The sequence below is a fragment of the Melozone crissalis genome, unplaced genomic scaffold, assembly GCF_028551555.1.
Source record: "Melozone crissalis strain CALT ecotype California unplaced genomic scaffold, PUWL_Pcris_2 ptg000016l_1, whole genome shotgun sequence".
NCBI lineage: Eukaryota > Metazoa > Chordata > Aves > Passeriformes > Passerellidae > Melozone > Melozone crissalis.
This window is the reverse complement of record NW_026535794.1, coordinates 30,122,469-30,145,597: the sequence shown is the minus strand read 5'-3', so window position 1 is coordinate 30,145,597 and position 23,129 is coordinate 30,122,469. Positions and strand designations below refer to the sequence as shown.

The 23,129-nt window shown below is 39.0% G+C and overlaps 1 protein-coding gene across 1 annotated transcript; it reads left to right on the top strand.

Annotated features, from left to right (window-relative positions):
* The first annotated feature begins 26 nt into the window (after nt 1-26).
* On the top strand, nt 27-23,106 carry ANKMY2 (ankyrin repeat and MYND domain containing 2). The gene is made up of 10 exons (XM_054274103.1): nt 27-237; nt 3,490-3,554; nt 11,283-11,421; nt 13,237-13,335; nt 15,392-15,552; nt 16,669-16,883; nt 18,032-18,167; nt 18,776-18,904; nt 19,312-19,453; nt 21,592-23,106. Exons 1-10 carry the CDS (start codon nt 27-29, stop codon nt 21,813-21,815), a joined length of 1,521 nt encoding a protein of 506 aa, XP_054130078.1. The 3' UTR covers nt 21,816-23,106.
* The last annotated feature ends 23 nt before the right edge of the window (nt 23,107-23,129 follow it).

Below are 23,129 nucleotides of genomic sequence, written 5' to 3'. Positions count from 1 at the left end.
GTAGTGCCCCCCATCCCTGGGCAGGAATGGTTCGCCCCGCAGTCGGCCCCGGCTGGGCGGGGCTGCGGGCTGAAGGCTCCGTGAGGAGCGGGGCGGGGGCGGTGCCGCGGGCGGGGGCGCTTCGGGCGCCGTCCCGGGCTGATCCCGCCTTACCCTGCGCGGGGGTCGCGATGGCTCCCCCCAGGAAAGGCGACCTGAGCGCGGAGGAGAAGGACTTGCTGGCAGTGATCGCCACAGGTGAGCCCTCCCGGCCCACGCCGCTCGCGGCCCCGGGCCGCAGCTCCCACGGGCCCCGCTGGCCGTGCCCCGGGAGGGGTTTCGTGTCCCCGCACGTTGGGGGCGGCGGGTGCGGCGCCGTTACCGGCCGCTCGCCGCGGGCTCCCCTCGCCCCCACCGCGCTGCTCGGGTCACGGCGCTGAGGGCCGCTGCCGTCCCGCCCCGCCTGCGGGCCGTCACCCTTCTCCTTCTCCCGGGCGGGGAGAGCGGCTGTTCCCGGGCGGGGAGAGCGGCGCTCCCCTTCCAGCAGGCCCGCGACACCCGGGCGGTGCAGCGGGGGGCGCGCTGCGAGGCTGGGGAAGCTGGGCGGGTCTAACTCTGCCGAGGAAAGCTTGCATCTTACCGGCAGTGTCTGTTGATATTTGCCTCATTATTGGTGTTAATGTCCACTGCCAAAAAGAAAAAAAGTTTTCTTGGGGGTAATCCAGTCTTCTAGCGTGCTGTGAGGTTTATCCCATGTGCTGTTGTCAGACCAAGGCGTCTCTGCAGACACGTTATTCTCACATATCCAGCACTTGAGCTTGTTTGGGGTGTTGTGCGCCTCTTATCCCTTATAATGTTCTATTTTACTATTCCTTATAGTATCTTATATTGTCCTCTTAGAGAGAGGAGAGGAGAGGGCATCAATGTCTCTCTGAAGGAAGGGTGTCGAGATGATAGAGCCTGGTGCTTCCTGGTGGTGCCAAGCAACGGGACATGAGGCAAGGGGCAGAAACTGATGCACAGAAAATTCCGCTTGATTAAGAGGACGGACTTCTTTACTGTGTAGTTGGCCACACACTGGAACAGATTAACCGGGGAAGTTGTGGAGTCTCCCTCACTGGAGATACTCAGAACTGTCTGGAATTCTGGTAATTCTGTGCCATGTGCTCTGGGCCTGCTTGTGCAGGGAGGTTGGATCAGATACCAGGCTGCTGTGGTCCCTTCTAACCTGACCCATTCTGTGGTTTTGCATTTCGTGTGAGTGTCACAGTTTTGTTGCATTGTCTGTCACACATGCTTGTTGCCAGGGTACTTTCTGTCATTTAGGTTTCCTGGTCCAGCAATGTGAATTTCGTAACCCCAACTAAATAGTTACCCTCCAACTGGTATTTTGAAAATCATGAGCAACGTTCATTAGCTGGAGGCAAACTATAAACATTTTGTGTTCTATGCATTTCTAGATGTAGTTTCCTGGCAATTTAAACCCATGAAAGTTTTACTGCAGTTTTGGTGCTTCACTCTCAGTTGTATTAAAATGTTCCTCTGTGTCAGAGACACAAGCATAGGACAAGGACAATGGGCAGTGAATTTATTGTGGACCAGAACCAGTTTGATTGACTCACTTTAATAAGAGTTTTAGACCTTGGTCTTGGAGGAATCTCTCTCTAACTTACCTGGTGCTTCTGATTGGGGTGATGGGATAATTCAGGTTAGAAGAGGCCTCAGGAGTTCTCTAGGCCAACCTCCTGCTCAAAACACATCAGCTGTGAGGTCAAGTGTGATCACTCAGGGCTTTATCCCATCAGGCCTTGAAAACTTCCAAGGAGGAATGCTGCACAGTGTCTCTGGGCAATCTCTTTGCCTTACTGGGCTCATAATCAAAGTGGTTTTCCTTGTCTCCAGTCTGAAACTTCATTTCAGCTTCTGCCTGTTTTCTCCTGGCTTCCTACCATGCCACCACGATGAGGAGCCTGGCTCCAGCTTTCACCTCTGGCCAATTCTAGAAGTCTGACACTTCCATCAGTTTAGTGTCTTGTTTGAAAATCCTTCAGTGTTTTGTCATAGAGAACTCTGAGTTTCTAAATGCAACTTTGCTTTGCTTGTATTAAAATTTGCTTGGAGATCAGCCCTTGAAGACTTTCTCTTACTGATGTTTGTTCTTTGGCTGGGATATTCTTCTGAAAACTGATCCAGTTCTTAGGAAGCTTCTAACATGTTTAGAATATATGTATGTCTGGGGGAGTAAGTTAGTTCATGGTTCCCTGACTGCCAGTCTTTTTTAAGTGTGTGAGATGACTCAGGTAATTGTCTTTTTTTCCTGAAATTAATGAATTAAAAGAAAAATGGTAAAAGTCCATGAGGTGTAGTTAAACCACATCAAAAAGCCTTATGAAAATATTTCCAAGGCTTCTAATATTTCCATAAATAATTTCCAGTATTTCAATGGGATTTTTTAGCCAAAACTGAAGTTGCAAGAGCTGTTTTGCTGAAACATTGGTGGATGACTTCTGAAATAGTGAAGATAAACATGAAAATAATTAAAATAAGTGTTGCAGTGCCTATTTTTATTAAGCACATCACTTCTGAAAGAGCTTTGCTGATGATTGAATCAGTAATTAGAAGTTTGTTAATTTGCAGTAATATTCTCCAAACTCAGACTCTTGGAACGTTCTTTTATTTCTTTGTTCCTGTAGAAGCTGTCTTGGCAATATCTGAATTGTCCTCCAATGGACTTTAAATCATGTTCTTACACCTGTGGCTTAGCCAAAAGGATTTTGGTAGGGAATTGAAAAATAGTAGGACAGTAGAATTAAAAACCAGGTGCAGCCTGTTTTTCCTGGCACGTTTTTTTCAGACTTCAGTCTACTTATGTGTTAGGCAATTTTTAGAAATGTCAGTGATCAAACTACCTGGGTCCTTGTCCTTTCTATCTCTATTCTCCATTAGCAAAAAGCAAATTCTTCCCACTTTTGTGAGTGTGTTAGATTGCAAATTTCAAATTGAAACAGGAAAAATGATGTGAGTAAATGATGAAGCATGTTTCATTCAAACCAAAAAGTCTTTAAAGTGAGGTATTTTCTTTTTTTGAGAATGTAGACTGCTCTTTTAGACAAAAGAGGCTCCAGAAGAGATGAAAGCACAAAATTTGTTAAAATGCTCAGTATCATGATGCTCATTTGGAGCTGTTCATGTGCTGTTTATGTGAGTGTCCCATTTTTGTGTGTGTAGGTCAGTTACTTCACAAAAAATGGATGTTTACGTGTAGTTCATGCTTTCCAACTGCTCTTTGATGTTGTGAGTTCTTGGCTTTTACCTTCTAAAACATAACACTGTTCATTCCTGAGCTTCTTCACTAAGGGCAATTGATTTATTGGTGGTTAATCTACATCCTAAGCAGGTAACATACAAAGATTTTGATTCTAATGAGAAATGGAAATGACCATTTTCCTCCAGATTCTCAGTTTATTCTGTTTCTCATCTCCTTTTCTCTCTGTGTCTTTTTATTTGAAGGAAACACTGAGGAGGCTGGAAGGCTACTGGGGAGCAAGAATGTCCGTGTCAATTGCCTGGATGAGGTACTGCAAACCTGTGCAAGCATTATGCTGAGTTTAATAAGGAGAATGCTAGCTGTGAAGGCCTTCCTGTTGTTAAATAACATTTCTCTAACAGCAGTTGCTGTAGCCCTGAAAATCAGAGTTACTCTCAAGATATTTCCAGCATGCAGCTGAGTAATGAACCTTTGAATAGTTTTACTATGTTTTAAAGAAAGGCTGAAGATTAATGTTACTTAAAGTACTAGAATGTATTTTGTCTCAAGTTCCAGCCTGAGCTTTGTCTGTAAGGTAAGGTAAATGCTACAGCAAAACACGTGGGGGTGCTCCCTGGCTTCTTGTCACCTTCACAAGCAGTGAAGTCCCTGTGCTTGTCCCTCTGTGGCAGGCACAGCACCTGTCCAGTCCCCATCCCATGCTTGGGTCTCATGGGCATAGTTGGAGGGTGAGTAGCTCAATCAGAAATGGAACCACAGCCTTTTATACAAATGGGTGTGGTAAACATGTACCAGATTAAATCCTGAAGTGCTGCCTGAAGGTGGGAATAAGGTTGTGGAGAAAGGAACTTTATGTGATGTTCATGTTTCCTCTTATTTTGATTTTTACAATGTTTTTTTAAAGCATGCAACATTAATATGAAATGTAGCATGCAAGCAAAACTAATTCCCCATCATGCACGTTAAATCTATGTGTAATTTACCCATTTAAGTGTTAACCTGTGGTTGTTTTCACAGCTTTATAATTTCATAGGTATCACTGGGAAATTCTGGGAATGTGTCTAGTTCAGCCTCTGACTCAAAGCAGCTTCAGCTCCAGGGTCAGATGAGATTGCTCTGAGTTTTGACATGTCTGGCCTTGTAAATCTCTAAGGATGGAGACTGTGAAATATTTCTGGGCAACTTGTTCTACTCTCCTACTGTGATTTTGATGAAAAAGTGTTTCACTTGTGTCTGAACCTCAGCTCAGGCTCAGTGTCTCTTGCCCTCCTACCACCATAAGGGAAGAGTTTGTCTTCTCCCTGTCAGCTCTGGCTGGCTGCTGTTGGGTCCCACAAAGCCATTTCTTCTCCAGGCTGTGCAAACCCCTCCTGCAGCCTCTCCTCACTGCACAAGTGCTCAGGTTCCCACCATGTAGTGGTGGTACTGCATTGATTTTGTTGCAGTTTGTCCATGTCTTTATTGCACTGGAAGGCTCAAATGGGACAGGGTATATTGTAGATGTGGCCTCATAAATGCTGAATGGAGGAAAATTGCCTCTTCTACTAGGTATCTTCATGGGGTATTGTTAGCCTTTTTTTTTCTCCCAACAGATCAATTTTCTGATTGTTCTTAAGTTAAATACTAAACCTGAGTTTCTATTGTATGAATTTCAACAAGTTTCTGTAAAACTAGTCAAGCTTTACAATGAGCTTGAGGAACCCAAGACACAGTATAAGTCTGGTTGTAAGTGTGCATTATTGTATGGACATCAAAAGGTTTTCCTTAAGTGTAGTTGCTGGTTGTGCTCAATGATGGCAGCATTGCTGCAGTGTTAGTGCAACATCCAGGATTAGTGTTAAAAGGATGTGGCTTATTCAAAAAAACATGTCTGAGTTATGCCTCAGGCTACTGTTGTAGAAGAAATTGTATTAACAGTATTTACCTAAGGCTCCTATCTGACTAAATACAAATAAGGCCCATAAAACTTTATGCAATGGGCTTCTTGCAGACTCTTTTTTACTCCCAAGAAATAAACATGGTGTGTAATCATGCACATTAAACAGGAGAAGGTTCAGGTTTCTTAAATCCATCAGCTATTTTAGTGTCACAATTTTTCTTTTATAACCCATTTTTGCTCCAATGTGTTATTCTAATATCCATACATAAGTAAGATTGTGTGAAATCCCAGTTAACATCAGCTTAGTCTGTTATTCATTGTTGCCACAACTGGAGACTGCTCTCAGTGCATCAGGTCTTATTTTTTTTTCTGTTGCCTTAGTTGCTTATCTTGAAATTCACACTTACATTACTACTGTTACTTACTTTGTTAATGTTAAGAAGTAAGGATGCCCTGAAGATGGAATACTTAGGTATTAAAGTGGGAGCTCAGTTCAGTTAGGAGCTCATTTCCATCCTTGAGGACTTTTTTTACATGAAGAATTCACAGAATGAGCCCAGGCTGAATGTAATTCTGTCTTCCAGCTGTGGTACAGCAAGCATGCAATCACAATTCAATAATTTTGGACTGAAGAACTCACAGCATCAGAAGCAGGTTGTTGTATGGTGCACTTCCTAATTTAAAAAGAACCCACACATAAACTGTTCCTTTCATTTTTGATTTGACTGTATATTCTAATTACTTGGATTTACTTTCTTATAGATTAAAAACTACTAACAATCAGCTGTCCTTTCTCTGTACCTTTAGACAAGGACCAAGTCACATTTTAACATCTTTCAGATGCAGTGACCTTTTAAGTATCTTGCCTAAAGTTATGTTTCTGCAGCAAGTGAGCTATAATAGTGGCTCTTTTTCAAATCCTTTCCAGTTGTTTTGGCTTCTTACTTTAAAAATGTACATATGAGCTGGATGCAGTATTTCAGCATTGCTTCTGCTGTTGGTACATGTATTTAAAAATAAAAAAAATTACTTTCTAAGTCTGCTTGCTTTTCCTGCCCTTTTTCCAAGACTCCCTCATCCTTCACCTCCTGCTGTCTGCCGAGCTCTGCTGGGAGTGTCAGCACAGAGTAAGATCCCTTCACTCAAACAAGTTTCCCAGATGTTCAGAAGGTTGGAGATACCCAGCAGATACAGTCCTGTTTTTTCTCAGCACCCTTTCTGACCAAATCAATTGTTTTGTTGTGTCTTAGTCAGTGTCTTTATGAAAACAAGTGCAATGGCTTTTCTGCAAAACTGGTCTTTAACAGTTTGGCAACTTTAAAACTTCAGGGACATTTAAGTTCAGGTGTCCTCAAACATTGGAACAAATAGATGTGCTGTAGAAATGGATGTAAAATAAAATCAAATATATTTAACTTAAATGCACACCTTAGTCATTTTTTAATGGAGTGGTTGATAATTTGGAAACTTAGTATTGAAGAAAGTGTTCAGAACTTTTCTTTCCTCTGAGAGCACAGAGCTTGTAAATACTGTGACTTTTTGTCAGCACTTTGCTGACTTGAACTCCATCTGCAGCATGTGGCTAAAATATTTCAGATTGTTATAGAAAGGCAGGCTCAAGGAAGCACGTGAGCTTTCCAGCTGTGGAAGTTTCCTCTGGTCATGTTGGTAGTTAAGGTTGCAAAGGAGTCCTGGAGTTCTACATCCCCTGTTTTCTACAGATCAAGCCAACAGACTTGACCTGAAAAATACATCATTTTTCTCTATTTAAAGTAACTGTAAGGTTGTTCATAATCTTCTTACAGAACTATCATATGGCATTAGCAGCATTACTTTTTTCCTCTAGTTTGGTAATTGAGCTGTTCAGTTTGGTAATAGATCATTTAGAAACAGTCCACTTCTCTATGCTACAGAACCAAACAGTTCCTGGGAATTAAAGCAGCAGCCTGCTTATTCCTGGCTGAGATGTGAGTAGTTTCACTCATAGTGAGTGTGTTCAGTGGAGGGGTCCTCAGGTAATCTGCCTTGCTATTCTAGTGTGAAAATCCTGTGCTAGCAGAAAATGCCAGATCCTTGGCCCTTGTTGAGGAGGAAGGGGTTTGTCTTTTGATGTTTTTTACATAATACTTCAAAATACACAAACCAAAGAAAATTCCACTGCCAGTAAGAATTATCTGGTTTCAGTTCAGGTTGCTGATTGATGTAGGCTTTAACTTTTCATCACTACAGATGAACTGAAAGATCATCAGAGGAATCTAATTTGTTACATATGTGAAACCAACAGCTGAGCAGGATGACTGTAAAGGAGAACTATAGCTGTGATTGACACTTACTGAGCAGTATTTCATATTCTAATTAGTCTATACTTAGCTACAGCTAAAATTATTTGTGCATGTAGCTGTTGACCTCCTTCCAAATCCTGCTTTTAGGAAATTTAAGATGTGTAAAGGCAATCTTATTGAAAAGCTTGAAGGGTGAAATTTCTAGAGGCTTTCATCCAGTGAAGAGTCAAGTTGTATTTCTAGACTAACAGCATTCAGTACAAGAGAGCTGATTTTTGAAGAGATACATCAACAAGTATTTCTGCCTTGTAGCACCTGTTCTTTTTGCATCATTTTTAACCATTCCCCAAATACTGTCTCAAGTAAAAGCCAAACCCAGAGTTATGTGTTTTGTTTATAATTTTCTGACTTGAACTGTTGCCTGAACCTGAAGGGTAAAATGAGACACTCTTCTGTGCTAATGTGGGGCTGCATTCCTCATTGGAGGAATGATTCCAGTTCTCCCTGGAGAAGGGAGAGGTGGATGCTTTAATATTGCTGGCATACAAGTGTCTACAGCACGTTTTCAGCTAGGGTTTTGACAGCCCTTTCACTTTCTTTTTTTTTTACTTTTCCCACTCTATTTAAATAGCTGGTGCTCACATGTGCAATGCCTTAGTGTACCCCAGTAGCTGCTGAGGGACTGCTCCATTGTCATCCAGCCTGCATGCCACATCTTGGCAAGGTTCCATGGTTGAGAAGAAGGGTGAAGTGAGCGTGGGAATGTTGGGAGCACTTGGATTGCACTTTTTGCTTGAGTAACACAGGTTTATGTGGCTGCTTCAGTGGTGGATTGTCATGTTAGCCACAAAACAATACACTCATGATGTCTGTTCTTAACACATAATGAGTGTTTAAATGTTCACAGAATTGAGAGGTTTTTATGCCAAATATGCACATGTCACTGGAGTGGGAGGTAGTGTGTATTTTTTGTTTGTTTGTCCCACTTCCTGTTCCCTTGTCCTGTGTTTCTCCGTTCCTCTGGTTGATGAAGGTTGAGCAGGAGTTTTGTTGGAAACTTCCTTTGTAGTTCCTAGGAGGCAGAAGGTTGCTTTTCCATTTCATTATCTTCATAAATTTGTTGTTATTCATCCTGTTCAAGCACACCTCAGCTGGATGCTGAAGAGAGATTGATCTGCTTTCTTCTTCCTTTGAGCTGGTGGTGGAGTCCAACCCCTCCCTGGTTCTGGTACTCATCTGTCTGCCCCTCCACTGACCCCATAGTTCGTTGTTTGGGGTTTTTTTATCAACTGACTTCCCCTCCATGGCATCAGTTCTTGGAATTCCATTCCTCAGTCTGCTTTTGGGCTATTTTGAACATAAGGAACTGGGAAGGATGGTCTGTAATGGCCAGGCTGGCTGAGCCCTGTTGTGCCAGTGGGGCCTTGTCGGTTGGTGAGCTGGAGAACCCAGTCAAGAGAAGTGCCAGGTAGTTTTTAGAGGCACTAAAAATGCCCCTAAAATGCCTCTAAAAATGCCTCTCCAGCAAACTCTATTCCTCTTGAATGGTGAGACATACAGGAAATACTTGCAGCCCCGCAGAAGAGAAGTTACCATGTAACATACCTGCAAAAAAAAGAAAGCTGGGAAGGATTTACTTTTGTCCTGGGGAGTAAGATTAAAAAGTTTGATTTTTTTGGTCAGAAGAATGTTGCATGGTAACAGCTAGAAAAAGAATCCTTCATCTGATGTTTCGTAGTGGAAAAAAAATTTGTTTCATCTGTATGCTTAATAAACCATCTGCAAGTTTTGTCTTTAATGTACATTGTATTGACAATCCAAATGTTATCTGTGAGAAAACAGAGTGTTGCTGGACCTGTCTTTGACATTCAGGCTGAGAAAAGTATTTGCAATCAATCCAGTTTCAGTGTAGGGACATAATACAGGATACCCAGCATTTCCAGATAAATTTATGTCTTGCCTGACCCTCTTGTTTGCTGTGAATGTGAAAAACTGATATTAATGTGACTTCAAATCCAATTTTATAGCAACCATCCACATATTTTCTGCCTGATACGTTTTTTTGATCCACACCACAGCCTGACACTTCCAAAATTAAATCAAAGGATTTTAAAAAACAGTTTTCTGGGAGGAGAGGATAAAACAATCCCAGTTCTTTACTTTGTCATATAATCTTCAGATCTTAATTGAAACAACTGGCTTTCAACATATAACCAAACTAAAAAGTCATTGTTTTTTAAAAATCTTTCTCCCATCAAAAACTGTGCTGTGTTTGTATTGCCTTACTGCAGTACCTTTCTGTGCTGCTAAGGGAGACAAATCCCTACTGTGACTCCAGGCTGGGATTGGCCTGTAAAGTTGCTTTTGATGTGACATTATGAAATGTAATATAATAAAATATATTTTATAGTAGGACAGAAAGTATTTATTCAACATTTGAGACACCCCAAATGAAATCTAGGAAAAGCAGTCTGTTTCATATTCATGAAGGGATCTCTTTAGGTATTTTGGATCTTCAATGTCATTTTATATTGCAGTTTACCAAAATTTGTGGGTTACTAAAATATTATGCATCAAGTAAGTACTTTGTGTTATTTTCAGTTAGGATGGAGAGTAATGAAACAGTAATACCTTAAAATTATTATACTTTTAACTTTTCCAACTTCCCTCACCTTTAGAAATTTTTTGAAAATTATACTGGTAAATCAGACTTACTTGGGTTTCACTCAGTCATAAATTGAAACAAGAAATACATTAAGGTTCAAACTGACAATTACATTATTTCAGAGTATCACATTACCAGGCATTTACAGAGCTGCAGTAATGTTGTACATGAATGTACTCAAGCCCACAGCCTTAACTGGCAAATAAAGGAACAGAATGCCATTTTGATTTTCTTGAGGAACTGACTAAAGCACTCTCCTGGTATGCAGTGCTGGAGTGTGTTTTTGGACAGTTGAAGTGTCTTGGCTGATAACGTGAATCCTGACCTGATGTTAAGTGAAAACAAACAGCATATTGGAAAAAGCATACTATATTCTGAAAATGGAGTATCATGTAGTTTTATCAACCAGCAGTGTGTTTCTCCCTGCCCTGGAAGAGAGATAGAGAGAGAGCCTGCACTAACAGTTCACCCTAGTTCTGAACATTTCCTCAGGGGTGTGCCCAGCTTTACCTTTATAATCCCACCTCAGTCCTCCTGTGCTGAAGTGAACATTTTTGTACTGGGGCAGTTGAGCAAACCAGCCAGGTTTGTCCAAGTCTGACAAGAGCTGTGTGTCCTTATGAGGGCTGTCAGAGCCCTGGCTGATCATGGACACAATGCCCAAAGGGTGGAGAAGTGAGAGAGAGGTGGATGGCAAAACTATCAGTAATCATGACTAAAAATGAGCAAGATGGGTTTCAGAGACTGAAAATCTTTGTAATGTTTAAAACAACAAGAGCCTATTTCTAATTTTCTTGCTGCTTATCATATCAGCCACAGCAGGGGAGAAAAGAGTAACATAGGAAGCTAAGAAATTTTCTAAACCAAGCTTTTCCAACTGGCAGAAACATTAGCAGTCTTCAACACTAATGTCTTTCATAAAAGGACAATGATAAATTGACTGTAAATGGTTTTCATTTGTTAAACCATGCTCTGTTTTCAGATCTATAGCACAGCATAATAAGAAAACTGACATGGAAATCTGCTGCATGTTAGTAACCATATTTTATCATGAAGATTTTGTGAGGGTTTTTGGTAAATAAAATACTACGTGAGGCTTTGGTAGTTATATTGAATATGTATGGCCAAGTGAAAATGATCAGTGGTATGAAGATCAAGAGATGTAACATTCTTTTTTGTGTGCTACTTGCTTCTCCTTCCTTTTGCCAGCATGGCATGACCCCTCTGATGCATGCAGCCTACAAAGGGAAGGTGGACATGTGCAGGTTGCTGTTGAGACACGGAGCTGATGTAAACTGCAATGAACATGAGCATGGATACACCGCCTTGATGTTTGCTGGACTTTCAGGTAACTCCTTACTACACTCAGATCACTGATTTCTATGACATTAATGGGTACAATTTGCCATCAGTTAGTAATTTAAAAGTGTTGACATGCTTTTATTTTTCAGGTTTGCTGTTATTTATATGAACCATGCAACTACATTATGTTCAATAAAACCCTGTGGGCAGTGCAACAGGAAAGCCTCTGTTCAGACTCATATGAAAATTTATTTTGTTCAGCATTTTGAGGCATGCAGTCTACTTGTCCTGTACCTACTTTGTCCTGTTTGTTTGAGATCTCAGCATTCACTTTCCTGGGACAGTTTTCTTACTTAAAAAAGAAAACTGTGCAGTCTTCTTACATAGACTGTGTTACACTGAAAATGATGCTGAACCAGTAGCTTTTGGTAATATATAAAAACATTGAGACTACTCAATCCAGTATTTTTCAAATTTTGTCTTTCTCCTACATTATTTTTCCAACTGTTGTATGGGCTTTTTAAAATGTACTTAGTAAGTTTTAAAACCATATTTTCCCAAAATAATTTTCACTCTCATCTTACATTATTATTTTTTTTTTGTGGGAGTGCTTACAGCTGTGTATATCTTCTCCTGTCTCAAGTGGTGGTTTGCAGTTTTCCTCTTGCTATTCTTTTCCCCTGATGGCTGGTACAGTAATTTCCTTGAGTGAGAAAAAGACACTACATTAAAACATTATTCCTTTTGGAGAATATATTTGATTTGGGAATATTAGGTTATTTTAAGTATTTTCTTTACTAGGCCACTTATGTCTTACCAAAAATTAAATTCTAGGGGAGTCAGGGTTCTTAGCAGGTAGAGTTTAAACTGCCTTCATTCATCATAACTATTAAAGAGGCTTATGTGTGTGCATGAGCCTTAACTAGATCATCAGATTGTTTTTCAGCTACAACTTTGGTAAAAAGATTTGTGAAATTCCAGTGTTCTGTGGTATTGAGCAATATCACAGCTGCAGCAGATAGATGAGGACAAACTCTTAGAGGCTGTTAAATGACTGCAATTTTATAGAAAATGCTGTATTTTTACCATTTTCTCACAGCTGAGCTTTAAAAGCCTGTCATCCTGGGTGTGAAAGCTTCTAAGTGTTGACTTTAGAGTCTGTTATTTGTGAGCACAAAAGGTACATGAGCACTACTGATGCAGTGACTTTGTTTTTAAACATTCATTTTCATCCACCATCCCCTTTTTGTATTCACTTTTCTGTACTTAGCATCTGCACAAGAATGGATAAAGTAAGAATACCTTTGAAAGCAGAACCAGCAGGAGTGGTGACAAGTGTCCTTTTTTAGTCTCTGAAGGGCACCAATTAAGTCATCCAATCTTCCCATCAAATTTTAGCTCCATTTTCCTTGGTATTTAGCCCAGTCTGAGCACCCAGTTCCCACTGGAGAAAGGAACAATCTGTTCTGTTCACTGTGTTCCTGCTACATCATAGTCCTGAATGTGTTTTTCCTCTTAGAATAGCAAATGTAGTTGAACTGTTAAACTAGATTAGTAGAATTTCCTTCTATACTGCTGTCCTGAGGGACCAACCTCTAGTGTAGCTACATGAGTAGGACTCCCATGAGCTCCACAGGAAGCTGAATGTGCATTACAGAGAGCAGAGTACACTTGCTGGAACTCTAAATAAGCACATGCCTTTCTCTTAATTCATGCTTAAAATAGTGACATTAAGAGCATTCATTTTCCTCAGTGTTGTTCCTGGTCTTCAAGAAATTTAGTACGTCTTTTTCTGAAGCATCGAGAATTACAGGTTCTGATTTGTTCTTGATCATTCCCCATATCTTTCCTGCAAATTCAGGAAACAAAGAAATCACCTGGATGATGTTAGAGGCTGGAGCAGAAACTGATGTTGTCAACTCTGTGGGAAGGACAGCTGCTCAGATGGCTGCTTTTGTGGGTAAGATGAAAATTATTATCATTTTCTAAACTCCTAAAGAAGTGAAGTGTTAGAGTCTGATGCTTTTTTTTGGAGAAACATTATTTAATGACTTATTCTGAACTGACATGTTGTTGAGCTTTATTTTCCACATCTCATCCTGTAAGAGTCAATTTGTGTCCTATTCCCATGTTTGATTTCTTGAAAACACATATGATCTTACCTATGAGAACAGGTGCTACACAATTGTGTAAGTTTTTGTAATGTCACTGCTTTGGAAATAGTAAGAGGAAGCTGGTTGCACTGGAGGGATCCAGAGTGCAGCACCAAGTGCCCATTGGAGCTTCTCTTGTGGGAAAGGACGACTGTAGTGCCGGGAGTTAGGAGCTCAGCTGAGCTTTGCAGCTGTGTGCTGGCAGCATGCCACCCCCTGCCCTTCCCTTGGCTTCTGGGAGAGGGACAAAGTCTTGGAACCTCTTCTGAGGCACTCGCTACTTACTGACCTGGACTTCACTGGAATAAGAGAAAGATTTATCATTCCAGCATGTGAAGTAATCCCTGGCAAAACATGCAATAGGCTTTTTTGCTGTTGTTTTTTCTCTTTTTTTTTTTGCTCTTTTTTTGTTTGTTTTTATACGCCCTTTTCAATTTTTTTACCCTCCTTGACCATACTAGGTTTCTGGCTTAATGTCCCACTTCGTCTCTAGCAGAGAGAATTAATAAAATATTATGAGGTTAAGTGGAGTAATTTTCAATGGCACAGCTATTGCTTCCCAAAAATGAAGACCTGTATTTTCTTTCAAACACAACCTTCTCATGGTGTTTGAATGCCTGAGAATTCCCTTTCAAGTCCTTTTGGTGGTCTGAATTCAAGGCTACTTTGCCATTTAGATTTACTTCCTTGAATAGTGATTTAGTGCTGTTTCACTTTCCATTATCTTATTCTGCTGTTTTAAAGAAGAAAAGGCTGACATTGCTCACTTGAGGTTCAAGCAGCCAAACCTTAACTATTCATTTAAGTATCTGAGAAATCTATTCCTATTAATTCTCCTTTGGATTTGGAGAGTCTTTCCCATATGATGCTGTATGGAGTGAATGGGGAATATCAGCTCCAACATAATTTTTGAGAATTCTTGTAAAAATCTGATCACATCACCAAGGTAGCATAAATATTTTCAGGCATACTGAGATACAGTACTCTGTAAAAGTCTGAACATTGGAATCTATTCCTGTTCCTTTTTTATTCTTTGTCCAATCAACATTAATTCATCTGCCTGTGTGTGGGAAGTGAGGATACTTCTTCCCCTGTCATTTGTCTTACACTGTGCTCTATTAGCTCAGAACTGTCTCTTCTAAAACAGTGGAGGATTTTAAAGGTTGGAATTTGATTGGCTGTGTCTTCTGGTGATTATAAGACAAATCAATCAATTTAAAGAATGTGGTCCTGAACTAGAAAAGATAAGTTTTACTTTCCCTTTAGTCAAGTAATCCATTGTATTGTCAGATGTAGAAAACAAGAAGAGGGTGTAACTTTTCTTATCTTGTTACTTTCATTACAGTCCTTTTATTTTTTGTAAACTTTAAACCTGTTCTGTTCTTATAACTTCTCCCACCTTAGGTTAATACAGTAATACCTGCTTGCAGATCTGAAAGCTTATGAATCTCAATGCAAATGTCATTAATTTCAAAACTACAAAGTGGAAAAATCTTATCTTGAAAAATTATAGCACCAGTATGAGACTACTAGCATAGTATAATCTGGGGAGAAATGACTATTCTTCTAGTTGTGGCTTACCAGGGAAAGAGAATGTAGGAAGCAGACAGGATATTCAAAATTAATTTTCATGAGGGCTTTCCCTGTTGGGAGTCACTAAGTTAATAACACTGAAGGTTAGAGCTACACACAAGAGAATGACAAGAGTTGCCTCTTTGCAGTGCAAAATATATAATGCAGAGCTCCTTTGCATGTGGGTAATTCTCACTTGTATTGCTTATATTACATTTGGGTTTAGGTGTTTTGGTTTTTTTTTCCTTGTTATTATTTCACTGGTTATTTTTTTTTCTTGTGTGCATTTAGGTCAACATGACTGTGTGACTGTCATCAACAACTTCTTTCCACGTGAAAGGCTGGACTACTACACTAAGCCACAAGGCTTAGACAAAGAACCAAAACTGCCAGTAAAATTAGCTGGGCCTCTGCATAAAATTATTACTACTACCAACATGCATCCTGTTAAGGTGGAATAATATGTAAATTTGTATTTGTTGGTGGGGGAGTAGTTTCTTTGTGTCAGAAAGCCTTCTGCTCTTCTGCAAGTTCAGCTGAGATCAAAAGTATTATCTGCTAATTCAGCTACTTCTGAAAATGAGAAATAAGCAGGCTCAATGTTCAGATGTGATTAAAAAATTATTTCAGTGTTTGTATACACCAGAATCTTGAACTAACATCTTTGATTGGAGAGATTCTTACTTCTTATATCAGTAACCATAAAACAGCTGTCTTTTTTGGCTTTATTACTCAGCCCCACTTGAAGTGGAAACATATAACAATTTCCAATCTTAACAAAATCTCATTGTTCTCTCAGTGCTTTTCTCAGCATGTATCTTCCTACCTTCATCACTGGTTTGCCACAGTAACATCTACCACTGCTGCTGTTTCTGAAAGTATGTGCAAGAGAATGTTTATTTTACTTCCCAGGACATTGCTGACAATAATGTCTTTTATGGTTTGCTCCTCCAATGTAGTTCAGAGAAATGAATACACCTAAACTAAAAAAAAAATTCCTTGGGCTTGCCAATCAAAGTCCAGCATTTGTTAACAGTTTCCAGCCAGGTATCTACAATACACAGAGACAGTAGTGCAGCAGTGGCAGCTAACTGAGTGAGTAGAGCACACAGTTTCCTCTTAGACTATTTTATCTAGTGCTTTACTAAGCTACAGGAAGTACTCTACAATTATGTGAGGTTGATGTGTTCTGTGAAACTGCTTACATCATACAAGTCCTTAAACCATACAAGACTGTAGTGTTCAAAAGGAAAGAGATTTTAGGATAGTGTATATAGTTTCTATAACTTTCTTTAGAAGTAGTTTTGATTCTTCAGGTTCTTATTCAAAAAAAGACCAAAACAAAACAAACTTGATATTTTTAATACCAGTCTTAGTTGCAAATGTTTTCTTCTATGGGAACCATGAATACAATATGTTGAATAAGAATGGTAAATAAGGACTGGGAAAAGAAAGAGAAGACTGCATAAGAAAGAAGAATATTAGAAACTCCACTGAAATTTGAGCTAAAGAAGCTTTAATACCAATGCACAAGTCTTAACTGGATTACATTTTCTTCAATCTTCTAGATTGTGTTGCTGGTGAAAGAGAACCCTCTGTTGGCTGAAGTAGAAGCACTGCAGAAATGTTACAGGGTTCTGGATCTCATTTGTGAGAAATGCATGAAGCAGAAAGACATGAATGAAGTTCTTGCTATGAAAATGCACTATATCAGTTGCATCTTCCAGAAATGTATCACATTTTTAAAAGAGCGAGAGGATAAACTAGATGGGTTTATCAAAAGGTGAGTATTTCTACAGAGAGGTCTCAAAGCACATGTGTGCCCTGGTGTTACAGATACCAGGAAAAAGACAACTGAAGGAATAGATTGGATTGGTTTGGATAAAGGCTATGGCAAATAACTTGTTAAGTAATCCCAGCTGCATTTAGTTCAGGGTGGCACTGTCTGCCTTTTTTCTGTGTCTGAAGTGACACTGTCCTTTCCAGGGTAGAAAGGAAACATTCCTGGAATTTCAGTTCTGCTTTAACTGGTTGGAATTTCAGTTCTGCTTTAACTGGTTAGAACTTGGTATTTACATATGCACCATGAAGCAGCAGACAGCAATGTGTGATTGAAAAAAAGGGGAGTGATAGGCTTGAAAAAAGAACAACTCAGTGTCCAGTATGGTTCATCTGGGAACATTTCTTGTGCCCTTTTGCTCTCCAGCAGTCATGCAGAGTCAGATTTTTTTTTCAAAAACACCTAAACAAGTGAGAACTGCAAATCCCACAGACTCGGAACGAAACTTATCCTCTTAAATAACTTAGATCTTCAAAATCTACTGAGTTACAAACCAGCTGCCTGATCTTACATATTAAAGCGACCTGAGTTTTAGAAGGATCATGTTCCCCATACACCACTGTGGATTTTTACAGAAAGCCTCTGTGAGACTTAAAATAAATTATGAAGTCAGCTTTCACATACTGAAATCAAATAGTTTATCAGTGATCCATATAAAAAAACAGTAGCCAAAGAGGCATAAGGACTATATGTTATTATAATAAAGTGGAATTTGTGTTTTAAGGTATTGTTCATTTGTCAGTTCATTTATTATGACAATGATAATTTTTAAACAGTACAAAGCATTTTGATATTTCAGTCAGATGTAGATAGTAGATAGTATACTTATAGATTATTACTTTCTCTGTGGCTGAATTAGTAGGTCCTGATTTCAGAGCACTTATATATTGTGTGTTTCATAATGATTGTGCATTAGAATAAAACCACTTCCATTTGCATTTTAACATATGAACTTAACATATGAAGTTGCCAATTTATTATGAATTCTTACCTATAATCTGAAAGGGGACAGAGTATAGCATGCTGTATATGTTTGTTCTTGAATATTTACCATGTGATTTCTGATTTTACATGCATTTTATAAAATTTAGCCTCTTGAAAGGGAGAGATAAAGATGGTTTCCCTGTGTATCAAGAGAAGCTAATTCGAGAAAGTATCCGGAAGTTTCCTTACTGTGAAGCCACGTTGCTCCAGCAGCTTGTGAGAAGTATTGCTCCTGTTGAAATAGTAAGTAGTTTGAGTAGGGACCTTCTCCTGTCAAGAAAATCCTTTCTCAGTGACTTGCATAGTAAATCCAGATTGAGACATCTTTCTGTCCTCAACTTCTGCAACATATTACAACCCTGCAACCCTTAAGCAAAGGGTTTGATGTCCCTAAACTCTCTGGATCTGGATTTTACTTTTTATATTGCAGGAAAATGCTCTAAAGTACTTCAACTAGTATTCTTTTCATGTGCCCATAACAAATGCATAAGCACCTCAGCTTTTAAAGAAAACTGATGCAATTTTATTTTGTGTGCCAGCACAGAGACTGAGCTGCAAAAATCTGCTGCATAGGATCTACAGATGTAAAGAATGTGGAGTTTATTAATGACTTACAGAGGAAATACTAGAGAAGCTCAGGGCTTACGTTAACTTCACATACAAAAGTTAATCTAAAGACGAATATTAAGTTGTGCATGTTAGTTGAAGATCTCTGATTTGGTTTTATGTTTTTTACTGCTGCAGCAGCTTCAGTGAGACCAACACTCGTGTTCATTGTTTCTGGTCTTCCCTTGCACTCCCTCTCTGCACCAGTGCTGCCTTTTAATCTCATTTCCACTCTTGCCTTTCAGGGCTCTGACCCCACAGCTTTTTCTGTGCTTACACAAGCGATTACTGGCCAAGTGGGTTTTGTGGATGCTGAATTCTGTACAACCTGTGGGGGAAAGGGAGCAGACAAAAGATGCTCAGTTTGTAAAATGGTAAGAATAAAAAAAAATAGTTGCACTGAGGTGCTGAGGATTTTGAATGCTTCTCTATTCACTGTGTGTGTAGACTTAGGAAGAATGACATGCATGCCTGCACTGAAGACGTTCAGGCCATCTACTTCTGGGAAAGATGCCTGAAATTTACAATTAGGAAGGAGTACTTGGATTTCCAAGTGTGTACACTTAAGAATGAAGAAGAAGCAAAAATTCCCTATGTTTAGAGTTAATAAAAAACTGCTCTTTATAGATTCTTATATAGGTTAGAGCTACTCCATATAACCTTAAAATTGCTTAAAAATAACATTAAGTACTTTACATAGACATTTAACTTGCTGCACTAAGAAATGCAAAGAAATTCTTTTCATACATGAAAATTAATTGGTAACTCTGGTAACTTTTAGGTGATGTACTGTGACCAGAACTGCCAGAAAATACACTGGTTTACCCACAAAAAGGTCTGCAAGACCCTGAAGGAAATTCATGAGAAACAAGAACTAGAAGCTGCCAAAGAGAAAAGGAAACAAGAAAAGAAGCAAAAGAAAGGTTAGGATCTGTTGTTCCCTTGCTGAAACTAATGCTGTGTTAACTGCATCACAAAGAGCAATTTAACAGGTCTTAAAACTGTAACAGCTGAGGTTGGGAGAAAAATCTTTGATGAAACATAACAGCAAAGCTGAGTTTGTTGGGATTCTGGCCTTTACATTTACAAATGCTGTATACTTTCCAAATGTGGTTTTTAATGGTGCAGTTACACAGATTTCTACAATGGAAACCTTTTGATTCACACTGCACTGTTTCAAAATCCAGATCTTTAATCAAGCTAGTGCAGAACTTGAATGCTGCTCTGTGTTTTGTTGGAGGTGTTAAGACAAGTTGGATAATAAGCAAGCATGCCTGCTCCTTCCAGTTGCAAAGGTTAACATAGATGTTAAATCTCCCATAACACTTCTTTTCATAATCACAGTATCAAGTTAATTGTGTTGTGTGCCTCGAATGTGAGGAAAGCAAGCAGTAGTCTTTAAACTGCTCATGGTGGTCTTCTCCCTTCAAGAAACAAGTAATTAAAACATAATAACCTAATAAACACTGTATTGCCCCTTCCCATGTTTCTCCAAGTGAAATAATAGGAAAGTAGGGGATGAAATCGCTTTTTCTCTTTTACAACTTACTGGATTTCCCTTCCTTTGTTTTAAGGATTGTAGAAGTGCACTGCACAAATCATGTTGCCTTACAATGGTAATGTTCACTTCAGCTGTACTCAAAATAGCAGGATATAAATCAGTAATGAATCAGTAATAATTAAAGTTTTCAACAGTTTCCTCAGTTGATCCTGTTATGAGAGCTGCTGTTGCATGAGATCAGGATGACTGTGGAAATTGGAGACAAGGATATTAGAAATCCCTGAATATATTGCATACCAGTACACCAAAAGATAATGGGCTGTGAGCAGTGATGCCTCACATGCTGTCCTTTTCAGAGGGAGGGGCAGGATCTTGGTGGATGGCTCTTCTCCCTTCCTGCCTAAAAAGGGAAGCTAACATTTTGTGTTATGTTTCTCCTCCTCCATTATCTACATGTTAATCTTCATTAACTGATTCAAGTAGACAGCCAGCACATTACAGACCTTATCCAATTATGCACTGTTAGTAAGACACTGAAGTCATCTGAGCTTCAGGTCACCTTGTGAATGGTGGTGTATCAGAGCATTTCATATCAACAGCAGTTTAATTTCAGAAAGTTAGTAATACCCCCTACAAATCCTGTACATCAGGAAAGTAATAATCAAAAAAAAAAAAACCAAAAACAAATGCAACTACAAGCAAACCTACAAGTTTAAGTGTTTCTGCTGTACAGGGGTGAGTGTCAAGAAAGTGCCTGTTTCAGCCTGTGCTGAAGGCTCTGAGCTCACTGCCACGTAAGGCTTTGGCAGGGCTGTGGCTAGCTGGCTGTGACTGTTCTTGGCTGGATATCAATCACAGCACAGAACAATAAACCAGGATATAAGTACTTCTCCCAATTAGGCTTTCCCCTCCTTCTTTTCAGAAGTCCTAGCATGCAAGCCCTACTTAGTAGAATCAGGTGAAAAAAGTTATTTAACACTTACTTTTTTTTCAGAAAACATTGCTTGAAGAGTAAAGGTGCAATAGCTTGTTCTGTTCCATGCAGTCAAGTTATGAATTTTAGGATGACTCATTTCAACCAAAGTTCAATGGTTTTTAGCACATCATTTCTTCAGTCTGTTTTATGCAGAAATGCTTCCTATATAGTTGTGCCCATGTCTTTTTCATTTAAAACAAACCCCACCTGTACTCAGTGTTTAACTGCCTTGCAGCCATTCTTTGGGAAGCTGGTGATAAGTATAGTGTCAATAAAGCATGTTTGAATTGAAAGTTAAAATAACTATAGTGCCCTACCCTGCTCCTCTCTATAATAAAAAAAGGTAGTCTGGCAAAAATGGAAGATAAATTAATGAGAGCTTTGTATAGGGTTAGTTCCAGAGTAACCTTATAGCAACTTAAGTAAAGCTTTAGTGTTTTGGGTTTTTTCAATTAAGATTTTCTAATTAAATCACTTCTGTAATTGATGCAAAGTATCCTAGTGTTATTGTTTCTCAACAATAAAAATGTTTGCTTTTAAAGGAGTTCAGTGTTTATTAATTGTGTGATTTCTCTTTTGTTCAGATGAAATGCAACAAGTAGAGGGTAGTTCTACAAGTGAACAACAGTCAGATCCTGGTCCAGATCCTACAAAAAACGAGGATCCAAATCATCCTACTGATGGAACAGAAGAACCTGAACTTACCAAAGAGATGGAGGCACTAGCCCTGCAACCTGAAAGTCCACTGGAGAGTGAAACTGCCTTAGATGACATTGATCTTCAAAAAGTTCAAGATTCTGAGGAGTAAGAAGAGGGTAGGAAGGGACTGAGAGTTCTCAAGGGTACTAAAGAATTTTTAATGCTGACCATGTCTGAGTTCTTGGAGCATGGCTTATGCAAGACTTCTTTTAAAATACAGAATGTCTCTGTTCATCAAGAGATAGAATACTGGCTACTTTATCTCTAAATACTCCAGGTTTTGTCGTAAATTGTCAAGATAGGTATTTATTATCTGCTAAAAATTAGTGGCATAGATCCATCTGTATGTATACCAACAATAAGCCCAGTGAAACTCTTGAGTTTCTGTGGTTAATGAGCCACATAGTGAAAAATGAACAGCATTTGATTTGGATTATTCATGTTTTCCAAACTTAAAACTTACTTTAATTGTAGTTTAATTTTTTTTTTCTGCAAGTGCATAGACCTGTAGTTAAAAGCACTGGAGGGCCAACTATTAAATTGCTTTTTTTTTTTTCAGCACTTTATGAAGCTTTATCTGAAGGAATTCAGTAGCAATTAAGTTTCTGAAGATACTCATCTGAACTCTCAGTTTTTCATGACATTACTGTAAATATTTTTGACTAGTCAGAGCACAAAAATAATGTCTATTTTGTGGCAATTGTAGTAAATGAAACTGCTGTTCCAGGTGTCTCAAGCTGATGGTGAAATGTGTATTTCACTATTGGTTTGGTTAGAAATATTCCAAAGTTTAATGAAGGGAAGACCAGAATGACTCAAAATATTTTGACTGACAAGAATAATGCATTTTAAATTTTTCAGGTAAAGATGCCTTAGAGCACAGTGGGATGTTGCTTGTGAATTATTTCATAAACAAAAAATGCTAAGTGTTTTTCATGCTGAACTGGTCACAGTGAATTAGATAAGAAAATTCATGTGTGCATTGAAACAACTGGGATTTCACTTTGGCTTTCAGATCTAGAAAATAGCTCCCCTCGTTTTTCACTCAGATTTATTTCTGTGTCTCATGACATCAATGGGAATGCCACAACTGAAAATATCACTTGCTGCATAGGGATGGCAAAATTGGAGACTTATTGTCAGCTGAATAAAGGTGTTTTAAAAATAGCAGTATTCTTCTAATTAGAGGAGTAAGGACCATCCTAAAAACAGAGAAAACACTCTTAATTTTTTTTTACTATTTAATATGTTGAAAGTTTTTGTTTAATATTCTGAAAACTGTAAGAATGAGAATACATAAATCCACCTGTGCAGGGAATGTACTTGTGTTTTAATTTCAAGGATTAGTAGATTGTGATGAATAAAGGGAATTTTTTTAAAAGAAAGGGGCTATGTGGCAATTATGTTTCCTGTGTCTGTAACA

Excerpts from the sequence above, each read along its gene's own strand:
- ANKMY2 (XM_054274103.1), top strand. The coding sequence starts at position 27 with ATGGTTCGCCCCGCAGTCGGCCCCGGCTGGGCGGGGCTGCGGGCTGAA. Across the intron at positions 18,168-18,775 it reads GTATTGCTCCTGTTGAAATA|GGCTCTGACCCCACAGCTTT; the intron begins GTAAGTAGTTTG and ends CTTGCCTTTCAG. Across the intron at positions 19,454-21,591 it reads AGAAAAGAAGCAAAAGAAAG|ATGAAATGCAACAAGTAGAG; the intron begins GTTAGGATCTGT and ends TCTTTTGTTCAG.